Here is a 12807-nt window from a genome sequence, read left to right as displayed (position 1 = left end):
ATTACATAAAGTTATTGAAGTCAAGTTTTATTCATCATAAAATTCATACAACTCATCACTGTCAAAACTCCCATCCATTAGCTTGTCCTCATCTGTGTCTGATGACGAATCATTGTCTTCATATATTGCCTCATCCTCAGTTCCATCCATGGCATTTGAAATGCCACACTTCTTAAATGACTTGGCAACGATCTCAATCTTGATATTATCCCAGGATCTTTTCACCCAGGTACAAACTTCTCCTATAGTTGGTTTCTTCACTCTTCCTGCTGGTGTCAAATTGTCCCCAGAAGACTTCATCCATTGGTTCCATTCGTCTCTCATGGCAGCTTTGAAGGGTTTGTTAATGCTGACATCAAGTGGTTGGAGCTGGGATGTCAAGCCTCCAGATATGACGGCAAGTTTTGTTTTTTGTTCTGCAGCAGTCTTCATATTTTTTGTTATGTGTGCCCTGAACTGATCAAGCACCAATAGGGCAGGTTTGCGTAAGAGCCCACCTGTTCTCCTGCTTCAAACTTTCTCAACCAGATCTTCATCCCATCCTGATCCATCCAACCCTTGTCATGAATGTGGACAATCACTCCTCGAGGACTGTCTTCTTTTGGCATTGTTTTGCATTTGAAAATCAGCATAGGAGGCAGCTTGGTTCCGTCGGCACAACAAGCTAGAACAACTGTATAATGGCTCTTTTCATGTCCACTTGTCTTCACAGTTACAGTTTTCACCCCCTTGTTATCAACAGTTCTGTTACTTGGGACATCAAATTGAAGGGGGACTTCGTCCATATTTGCAATCTGTCCCAACTCAAACTGATGTGTCTTCCGACATTGAATGACAAAACGATGAAAAAAATGGACTTTAGGCATCTTTTGGGCAAGTCTGGTGCGTGTACATATGCTTAGTCCACTCCGTTTCATGAACCTGAAGCACCAATTGTGTCCTCCTTTGAAATCAGTAACTTCTTTTTCATCAGCAATTCTTCTTGCCTCATGCTGAACCATCTTTGTGGACACAGGAATTCCAATTGCCCTTTGCTCCTCAATCCATATCTTCAATTCCCTCTCTAAATCAGGCCATTTTGCTGACTTGCCTCTAATGGCCCTCTTCTGCCATGGCGTTTTCAGTAAGGTTTCTTCTTTCCGTAGCCAGTCTCGGATTGTTTTCTCAGTTGGAGGAGGACCAAACTTACGTTCAGCAGCATGATTTCCATTCACTTTTGCAAACTGGATCACTTTTAACTTGAATTCAGCACTGTACGAAAATCTTTTCTGAGCCATTTCTGGACAGAACGTGGAAAAACGTAACCTAATATACCAGTAACAAGTGCGAAACAATGAGCGCAAAGACAAGCACGAAAAAGCGGGAAATGCAAGTAAAAAAAAAAAAAAAAAAATCTATAACCACTGTATAAGACGCACCCAGTTTTTAGACCCCAAATTTTTCGAAAAAAGTGCGTCTTATACATGGGGAAATACAGTAGATACTTGTGCATTATAGCCATTGTTGCTGATGCACCAACAAACCCAACAACAACAACATATAGATACCATAGATCAGTGTTTCCTAACTTTTTTCACTATGTGACTTAACTGGCTTTTGGCCTGACATGTCATGGCCTAGTGGGGATCATAGCTGAACAACTTTTTGAGACCAAAGAAATGTCAATAACAACCACAGCTTAGTTCAGTATAAAAGTATTTAATGGAACAATGTTTCTCCTTTGAACAATTTCTATGTGCAAACAAAACATTACAGGCATCTGCCGAAATAAAAAAAAAAACTCAAACCAGTTTAAGCTGAAGCTACTTTAATGAGAGATGTTCCCCTGAATTTTCTGCACCAATTTCCCAATCCTAGGTTCTGTTGTAGAAAGCGCACATCTAAGATCTGCCTTACATTCAAGGCAGTTCTGAGCCTTTGTCTTCAGCTGCACCAATGTTGAGAAAGCCTGATTCACAAAGATAAGTCGTTGCAAAGGGTAGGAACTTCCGAAGGCATTCCTTTGCAATGTTTGGATAGCTTCCCATCATTTTTGGCCAAAACTCATTGGTAGAGGAAGCTTCAAAGACATCTCTGCATTAAGAATCATTTTGAAGTTCAATCTGTTCATCTTGCAGATCATCTTGGACGTCACTGACTTTAACAAGAAAAGGATTCCTTATGAGCATCAGTCCTTCTCTCCCAATTTCTGGAAAGTACTGCAAAAATTCTTCTCGGAGACAGCTGAGGTGTGTCACAACATCCTTTGCATAGCCAGGATCCAATGGATCATTAATAGTGACTGCTGAAAGAGATTCGAACGTGGCAAAGTTCCCTTCCTCAGCCTTTCATTTCTAGTTTTCAAGCTTCTGTATAAATGCAGTGAGAGTGTCAATGAACTGAATGATAGTTGTTCCCTTTCCTTGAAACTTTAGATTGCCTGTTCAGTTGATCAAAAATATCCACAAGGTATGCGCAGCGAAAGACCCACAGCTTTTCATGGAAGAAAGCTTCAAGTTTGTGCTTTTTTTGCATCTGTAGGAAACTCTACAACTCTTCCAGAGTTCAAACGCTTGTGCCACAACATTGCCTTTTGATAGCCAATGCACCTGCTGTAGTAGAGCAGGTTCTTTGCTTTGAATCCATTTCTGTGCACAATTGCTTGAACAGTCGGGAATTCAAAGCACTGCTTTTCACGTAGTTCACAATTTTGATGACTTGTTCAAGAACATCCTGAAGATGAGATGGCAGGTTTTTGAAGCAAGAGCTTGCCGATGAATCAGACAGTGAACACCATGATGCCTGGAGATCAATCTCGAACAAGCGTTGGAAGCCACTTTTTGCTCCTGGCATAGCTGGCGCCCCATTGGTGCACAGTCCACATAGATTGTGCCAGGTTCAGTCCCTCATAGTCAAAGAATTCTGATACTATTTCCATCACATCCACAGTGCTGGTATTTCTTTCAAGAGAACGGCAGAATAAGAATTCTTCCTTGATGGAATCGCCCTTCACATACCGAATGAAGACAAGAAGCTGGGAACATCTGTGTTGTTCCCAGGATAAAACATCTGTGGATTAATCCAACTGAATTGAGAACAATTCAAATGCAGCATCTTTGATTTCAGCAATCACCTGTACTTTTATGTTGCTAGACAAGTCAGCAATCCTCCTTTGAACCTATTATTCGATAAAGAAATTTTGTTCAACTTTTTTTCAGCTTCTTCTCCAAGCAGAATACGAGCTATCTTCAGAGCACATGGCTTGATCAGAGTCTCTCCGACTGTGTGAAGTTTCTTCTGTTGTGCAATGAGGAAGCTGATGGCATAAGAAGCCTCCGTAAGACACCTATCTTGCTGAAACAATGCTCCACTTTGATCCAGGTGCTGGTGCTTCATGTTCTCTTCCATTCGCTTGAAGTAGTTCACATCCTTATGTTCATGTTGTGGATGCATCTTCTCTAAACGGAGCTTCAACTTCAAAGATTGAAGACTCAGAGTGATTTCCGAGAACTCTCTGGCACAGGATGCATTATCACTTTAATTCTCCACGATCGTGGAAGGATGTGAATCCAAACTTTGTATTACTTATTCATCATATCCTTGTTTTGTCATTTCAGAAGGATTTCTGGAGTAAAACTTTGAAATACCTAGGAAACAGCAAATAAAAAATAATGTAAAAAAAAAAAAAAAAAAACAAGACTAAAAAAATGCAAGGAATAGAAAAAAGGGACATATGACCTTAGCCATTAGATTGCATTTCAGATCCAAGAATAGTTTGAGTAGCATGGTCCCTACATTTTTTATCAGCATGCAATGAGTCGTGCTACTTGAGGGATGACCCCTTTATGTATCTTTTCACCATATTATACCATATATATGTGTATTATGTTTGCTGCCATCTAAATTTGAGAGAACTCGTTCAATGTGCTGTAATTTTCAGAGTGTTAAAAAAAAATCAACATTCTGACATCCCCAACATTCTGAAAATTCATACATAATAGTTGAAGTTGAAAATAAAGTTTGGAATTTGTTGCTAAAGGCGAACACTTACTTTTGTGCTGAGCTGTTAACCAGAATAAATCTTAAGATTTTACAAAAAGTTTATTCATGTACCTTTATTAACATCAACACATACAAATAAAACTGTGCCAAATCTATAAACAAAATCCAATCATTACTTGGATTTTGTACTTGGATGTTATGATACGGTCAGACATGAAGTTCTCTGAGCATCGTAGACTTTATGTATTCAGCAAAGCATTTGACTTATAGTAAGTTGTGTCATTCAGATAAGTTGTCTTGTATTGAAAATACAGTGGACCCCCACTTTATGATTGGTTCAATGTATGATCAAGTCACTTTATGATGGACTCTCCACAATTAAATACCGTTCACTATATAGTATGTAGTAAGTGCTGGTCATTGCGATCACGTTTGCGAATTTAATTTTAATTCTATTAAATGGCGATTCTAATAAGTGAAAATAGGAGGAATATTATCTACAGGCTATAAAAGTAAAAATATAAAGCACAAATTTACACTTTTCTTACCAATTAACAAAATTAAATGATATATGAAAATCGGAAGAATATTTTTACAGGCTTAGCATAATAAAAATGAATTTACGTTTATGTACATAGCTTAATTAATACTGTAATATGTACACACTAACTAATTAATACTTCTGTTCACTGACCTTTTTTTTTTTTTTTTGGTTGTAAAATTTAACAGTAAAAAAGATAAGCAATCAATAACAAAGAATGCGGCATGCACAAATTGACACTAACATGATATGTGCAAGTGAGATACAGAGTACCAAGTTTAGGAAGCTTAAATAATAGGAATGAAGAGAAGATTCTGTAAAGTTATTTATATGATTAAAGATTTTATGAAAGGGAAAACACATTTCACTATAATAACTTAAAAACCCACAGAATTCCAGCTATCGGTATTATTGCACGTGCAATAAGATCAAGTTTACTATCTGTTTATAATAGGTTGCACTAACAGAAAAGCCAAATAAACTGGAAACTGCAAATTGTTTTTATTATTTTATAGTAATCGCCTCCGGAAATGCGCTTTAGAAAAATATCACAAAGATGTTCAAAATTGATTCTTATAACCGAACATATGATAGCGATCAAAGTGTATTTATAAAGTGTCTGTTCTATCGATCACATTAACCGATTTCTACTTATTTCACTTAACAATTGCCACCAACCGGACCACGTGGTCCTTCCTCTCAGCCAATTGCAGTGTTTGTAAACGTTAGCCACGTGTTTTGTTTTTTCATCCTTTAGTTGATCTTAAGTGATTTGTTGTGTTGTGCTTTAATTAATATATTAATTTTAATCAAATTTTTTATAATCAATATGTAATTTTCATTATAAAAATCACCTTTTAGAGAGATAAATAGCTTAATTATATAGCGAAAATTTCAACACTTGAGCAACGAATTACCAAAAAACAATGTGTTTTGGGGTCACATTACAATAATTTCATGATACGGTGGTGTCTCTGGAACAGATTAATATCGTAAAGCTGGGGTCCACTGTACTACATTATCAGAAATTAACCTAGTAGATTTCTGAAGAGAATAGATTAATGGTTGATTCTTTCTCATCTTTTCTTTGTGTCATTCTGGATTAATGATGGGGATGTATACTATTGGATTAGTATAAAGTGATAATTTCACAGTTTAGGTCTTTGCTTTTGCCATCTATATACGACCATCCCATGTGCATCACTAATCTGGTATTTCATCTCGAAATCCACCCTTCAGGCTGTCATGTCATTCAAATATTTTCTCATCAGATGGTTAAATGCAAAGTGTGGACATCCTATTGTCATCTGAACATCAGCTGTACTAACAAATTGAAATGGTGCCTGTTGCTGCTTGCTGACAATAAAAAGCTCATTCAGTGTTTTGTATCTCTAATCTCTGGCCAAAGTGACTTCCTTAACATCTGAGACTTTCTTCAGTGGAAAATTCCACCCATACCACCTTGAACTTTTTTTTTTTTTTCTTTCTTTCCTGTCTAAACTTTTCGGAATAAATAGATTAATTTTTCATTCACCAGCAACTGTCAAGCCGGCCACCTGCTTCTGTCTTGATCCTGGTATCTGGATTCATAACAAGGTGTACAGAAAAAATATTTTAGAATCACTTATATTAAACTTTATCTTAGTTTCGATGAGCTTGTTAAGCCACATTTACCCATTTTATATGTTATTATTATCATTTTATTTATGTAAACCCTTCTGTATTGCCCTTACTTTATTGAAAAACAATAAATGATTTTATGTATATGTAATCCTTGGATTCACTAGGCCTATTATTTTGTTTCAAATTTCAAAATTTTTTATATCCATGGATTTGCCATTGCCTTCCCCATATCTCTATTTCCTTTTAGTTCCCCCCCCCCCCCCCACAAACTTCTATTATAGCCTCTTCATCCCTCCCATCATTTATGTTCCTAATGTTTACTATTATGCTATATTCTTTCTACCATTTGCTTAGCTTTCTACAAAATTTAAATCTGCCTGGTTTACCATTGGACTTTTAGTGATATTTCATTTATTTTGAATAAAACTAGTCTCTTTAGTGGGTATCTGATATAATTCCTTTTTTGCATTATAATAAGTTTGGCTACATTGGGGCTTTTCATATAATTTTTATATAACTTTTATTTATTCAATAGTTTACTTTGCTGTTCTGCTGATATTCTTTGCATTAGTTAAAATTACAGTGGAAACCAAATATTGTTAGAATATATAAAAAAAAAAAAAAAAAAAGAAAAAAAAAGAAATTGGTTTCTGCTGCTTTGTAGAATCTCTAGTTCTGCCAAGTTTTTTTCTTTACAGTTTCCTAAATTCTGCTGTTGTATTTATTGTTTTATATATACAGTATATTTATTTATTTCTGATATTTTTTGCAGTCTAATATTAAATCCAGATTCCACAGGAAAAGATTATATAAAAAAGACAAGAAAATACGGCACTCAGTGCAGGATACTGCTAGGGCTGAATTGCTTTTACCTGAAGACGCAGGGTAAGTTACTTTGAGAACAAGCATTCCTACTTAAAAAATTGCTTTTCACATCATTTTGGGTATGCATTGCTAACTTTGTACTGCTACTTGCAAAGTGGCATATATAAGGCATATGATTTCCAGGTGATGATTTTGATAAAACTAATAAAATGAGAAATGGTGTCCTGCAAATTTTTCGAAGATCATGATTTAGAGTAAAGCATTGATTTCAAGATCTGCTAGAATTAGGTGATCTCAATACCAGTTAATCTATGAAATTTTTCTATGAATTGTGATAATTTTATAATCATTTTCTTTATTCTGAGAAGTGATATTTTTTCACCGAAAACTACAGTATAACTGTGTGGGAAGAGATCAAAATTCTGAAAATCGAAGTCTAGACTTGGCTAAAATGCCGAGTATTTTTACAGAGTAGAGTGCCAACCCTGCTCTGTAAAAGCACATTACATATGAGACACTCACAAGCCAAACTGATCAACTCCATGAAATAAAAAGGAAAGAAAATTTATGAAATTATAAATATTGTTGAAAATTAGCTTGAAATATATGCACCAACAAATATTATATAGTGTATTATTTAAGATCTAGATTTTATATTACAAGATATGAAATTCATAAAAATAAATATATGAAAATAATTTGTTACAAATTTTCTATAAACTTTATGGCAACTGAAAATACGGAAATTGCAGAAAAAATAAATACAACAAGTCATTATAACATTATTTATTATGGAACTTTCAACAGAAAATCGATATAGGAACTGTTTTATTATTATTTTTATTATATTATATTATTATTATCAACATAAATATCTTCAATGTCAGATGCATCTAATGTACCGTCACCTTGATTTGACTTTAAATTTTTGTAATAGTCATGTTTAATGTATTTCAGTAGGTCCATCATGTCTTTTCTCTTTTTTTTTTTGTTACAAGTCTACCAGAAGGATATAACAAGGGCTGGTCCATGTTTTTCAGTATTGATGGTCTACCTGCTTGGGATTTTATAATAGTTATAGAATCAAACTCTATATCTTTGTTAAACTTGCATTTGAATTGTATAATTTGTGGTTTCAACCTTTCTAATTTAATTCATTGCACATTGAGCCAGTTGACTGATAATCCCGTAATTGTTTTCATTCTGTTAGTGATGGAATCTGACGATGAATCCAAATAAATATGAAAACGTTTCCTTGAATTGTGGTTTCTGAGTATTGGAGGATCACTATCTGATTGATTACTCTGCATGTCACAGTAATAATTACTTGCCATCTTTATTTTACACCCATAAATTTCATTTCTTTTATAAAACAATGTACTTTTATGATTAATACGACGTTTCTTGTTTAACACTTCATAATAATCTCAATTATGGACATCTGTTGACATCAAACTGGAGTTAATCAGAATTTAGCAAGCGAAGTAACCATAACACGTCAGTAGGTGGGACTATTGACGTGTACAACCTTAGCTGTGCATGTCAGATAGAAGCTGTCAAATTCTGATTGTACACTTTTTAGTAGTGATGCATTGAAATTGCTCAGCATTGGCAACATAAAATTGGCAGTCATGTGAGATTGGGCAGAAGGAATAAGAGGTTGTTTATTTTTCAGTTCAACTGAATACTGCCTATTCATCCCTGCTGTGACCTCCACATCAGGGTAAGTGCTGATGCTCTTTGCCATCCAACTAGACACAGAGGTCTTAAACTCATGGGCCCATTCAATCTGCGAGGCAGTACTGATTTGCGAGCTGGATTTGGGATCTTGCTGTATTCTGGTTGTGCACTTAGGTCTGCATACATACTCACAACCTTGTCATTAAGCTTTAATGTTGTTCTTTTTTTCTTCTCTGTATGGAATTTATTAACTTTAGGAGTTAAAAACCCCATAGTGAGAGTTTTTAATTTAAAATAAATGTAAAACAGCGATATAATCCGTAATATCAGTACAGAATTCAATTTAAAAATGGTGAACATAAATAGATACAGTAATCACATAACTTGCCGTTTTCTTTTTTTGGCACTGCAAGACATCTGCGCTGTAAGTAAACATCTGATCTCAATGTGCTATTAGCTTGAATGTTCTGTTATTTGGGGTGCCGTTATTTCAGCAGTTTACTGTACTTAGTATGTATGGTTTTTATTCTCTTTATGCCAAAGTTTTGCATACATTTTAATGGGCACTCATTTATCAGAAATCCAAAGTGATAGAACTGACAAGATCTTCCATCATATTGTATCTGCATTCGTTCTTGTGTTGCTAGAGGTGCATCCACTAAATACAGTGAAATAAAATGTGGTCCAATAGATAGTTTAATGTTCCACACCACACGAGGTTGGTGTTGTTGCATGTTTAGTGATTTTGATCATGTGTTTACCACTCCAATGCTAGGAGTATAGTTAATAAATTTGATGAGCTTGAAGTATTAGTCATCAAAGGCAGATATTGTTGGGATATCAGATGTGGTGTCACACAGATATAAGCAGTGCAGAATTGGAATTTGGCGAGTACAACGTGTACAGAAAGGATAGACAGGACAGGAAGGGAAGAGGATTATGCTTTTAGTTAAGAAACACATAAAATCTAAGGAAGTGCATCCAATTGATGTTGGTGGACAATGCAATGTTGAGTCTATTTGGTGTGACACAAGCACTGGGAAAGGAAAAATGAGAGTAGGGGTGTGTTATAGGCCTAATGAATCTGATGAGTATAATGAGCAATTGTGCAGAGAAATAGAGTGGGCCAGTAAATTAGTGTGTCCTATAATGGGGGATTTTAATTTCCCGGATATTGACTGGAATTTGTGTGTTGGTCATTCGCACACTAGCAAGGCTTTTGTGGATTTATTGGATGATTGTTTTCTACAGCAGCATATTCGAGAGGCAACTAGAGGGAGTAATACTCTTGATCTGATTATCAGTAGTGATTCTTCATGCATCAAGAATTGCCGGCGCCTCCGTAGCCAGGTGGGAAGGAGCAGCAGTGCGTAGCACACGCTTCTTGATTAGACCGGGGTTCGAGCCCGTCACCACCAAATACGGAGGATGCGGAAAGGTCAAGGGAATGACCACCGCATATTCCCGGAGCAATATGGCCTTAGTTGCTAATGCTCCTAAAAACCAAAAAAACAACAACAACAAAACAGCATCAAGAATCTTGCAGATAAAGGAACCACTAGGTGGCAGTGATCACAGTGTGCTGAAGTGGGATTTATTCAAAAAGGTAACTACCATCAAGGGTAAAGGGAAGGGTTTTTGCTTTTGTAAAGGTGACTACGGTTGTCTGAGACAGTATTTAAATTCTATACGATGGAACCAACTGATGATGTTACCAACAGCAAATTCAAAATGGGAAGCATTCAAAGAATTAATCTTGGAAGCTACTAGACTTTTCATACCAACAAAGAAATATTGTTCAAGATTTAGGCCTAAATGGATGTCAGATGAACTACTTAGACATGTGACAGAGAAGAAAAATGCATGGGATAAATATAAATTAACATGTGACACAGAAGCCTATGATAGATATAAGCTGGTCTGTAACCAAGTTACAAAGGAGGTTAGGCAGGCGAAGGCAGATTACAAAAAATCTTTGCAAAGGATGCAAAGAAAAACAGCAAAGAGTTCTTTACTTATGTAAACTCTAGAAGGGGATGAATCGGATTGGTCCACTTGATATTGATGCTAGAGGTGTATTCAACTCTGGCAGTAAGCTAGATAATCTTGTAATAATTGAGAGTAAAGTGGAGGAGAAACTGTTGAAGATAAACAGAAGAAAGGCACCTGGGGTGGATGGAATCTATCTAGTTATATTAAAGGAGGCAGCAAAGGAAGTAAGCAAACCCTTAGCCATAATTACGAGAGCTTCCCTGGACTCAGGGATGTACCCATTAACTGGAGATGTGCAAATGTGACCCCAATCCATAAAGGAGGATCAAAGGGAGACACAGGTAAATACAGACCTGTTAGTTTAACTTCTGTTCCAGAGAAATTAATGGAGCCACTGGTTAAAGAAGCATTGCAAGATCATCTAGACAAGACTTCAATTATAGCTCGGACACAGCGTGGTTTGTTAAGGGGAAGTCTAGTCTGACTAATTTGATTGGATACTATGGTGGAGTCACAAAAGAACTGGATGCAAAGAATAACTTTGATATCATATATTTGGATCTTAGAAAAGCCTTTGATACTGTTGCACATGGAAGACTGCTGCACAAATTGGAGCAGTGTGGCATTGGAGGTAAATTGCTGCTATGGATAAAGGGATGGTTGAGTGGGAGAAGACAGAGTGGTAATCAATGGACACTGCTGTTCATGGACTAATGTTTTTAGTGGAGTCCCTCAGGGTTCAGTGTTGGGTCCATTGTTGTTTTCTGTATTTATAAATGATATTGATGATGGTATATCAGGCTTAATGTCCAAGTTTGCAGACGATACGAAGGTTGGCAGGGTTGTTAATGGCAGTACACTGCTGCAGCAGGATCTAGAAAAGTTGAGCAAATGGGCTGAGAGGTGGCAAATGAAGTTTAACATTGACAAATGTAAAATACTACATATGGGAAGCAGTAATCCCAGAGTAACGTATCAACTCTGTGGTACCACATTGACAGTGGTAAAGAATGAAAAGGACCTGGGGTAATTGTGCAGGCAGATATGAAGTTTTCTGAGCAGTGCAGACGGTTTGCAAGTGTAGCTAATGGTGTCTTTTCAATGATATACAGGAATTTTTTTGGAAGGGATAAGGTGGTGATTATCCCCTTGTATAAGGCAATGGTCTGGCCACACCTTGAGTACTGTATACAGGTCTGGAGGCCTCATTTTAAGAAGAATGTAGAGCTGTTGGAATGAGTACAGAGAAGGGCAACAAGATTAGCTCTTACGAAGAAAGGCTTAAGTTTTGGAAATTTCAGTGTCTAGGTTTTGGAAATTTCAGAGACTAGGCACCTGCGAGGTGATCTAATTGAGGTGTATAAAGCCTTGAATGGTTTGAGCATGCTCAATGCGGATGGGATTCTTCCTCTCACTCAGAATAATCGCCTGAGAGGGCATAAATTCAAATTGAGGAAAGACAGTTTTAGGATAGATGTGCGGAAGTTTGCCTTTAGCCAGCGGGTGGTTGATTGCTGGAACAAACTTCCATCTGTCGTAGAAGTTGATAGCTTAAATAGATTCAAGGCAGAACTTGACAAACATTTGGAGCGAGTGAATGGGTGAAATAAGGTTTTTTTTTTTTTTTTTTTTTTCCTGGCTGATGCAAGAAAGCTTGCTTTCTTGCATCATGTGCCTATGCTAATGGTGTTCTTTGTCTATCTTTAACATTAATGAGCCCACTTAATGTTCTTAATGGAAGTCACAGTCTTTCTCGTTGAATCCAGCATGATTCTCCAGCTTTGAATATTTTTTTCTTCTAATGCTGGAATTGATTTTCCTTGAGCCAACAACCTGGCTCAGGCCTGTGCTACAAATATGACGTTTGCACAATCTGTCAATGCTGCACGTATTCTTGGTGTGAATAAAGAAATTGCCTCACTCTTTAATTATTTTTCGATGGAAAACATTCTCAAGAAACCAAGTCGTCAAAATGAAACATCCCAATATCTTCTATAACTTCATGGGTAGCACAGTTGGTACAGTCACCTTCCACACACCAGGTGGAAAAGACCTGAGGTCAAATCCTATCAGTAAGAAATTGATTTCCAAGAAGAATTTCACTTTGCCTCGTGATTATGTTCTGGGTAATTGACAGTAATTGAAAGTTCAAAGCCATTTCTGCT

General features: G+C 36.4%; 1 protein-coding gene across 1 annotated transcript in view; it reads left to right on the top strand.

Moving 5' to 3' along the window:
- Positions 1-12807, top strand: part of LOC150080872 (WD repeat-containing protein 46) — a 210184-nt gene that overhangs the window by 57638 nt on the left and 139739 nt on the right. Inside the window, exon 3 of the mRNA XM_090380845.1 lies at positions 6918-7030. Coding sequence (XP_090236971.1) covers positions 6918-7030 — 113 coding nt within the window. The remainder of the gene's footprint in view (positions 1-6917; positions 7031-12807) is intronic.

Source organism: Mastigoproctus giganteus, chromosome 9, assembly GCF_048544385.1.
Source record: "Mastigoproctus giganteus isolate SK-2022 chromosome 9, ASM4854438v1, whole genome shotgun sequence".
In the NCBI taxonomy this organism is placed as follows: Eukaryota; Metazoa; Arthropoda; class Arachnida; order Uropygi; family Thelyphonidae; genus Mastigoproctus; species Mastigoproctus giganteus.
The sequence above is the reverse complement of the archived record's forward strand: the minus strand, read 5'-3'. Positions and strand labels throughout refer to the sequence as shown.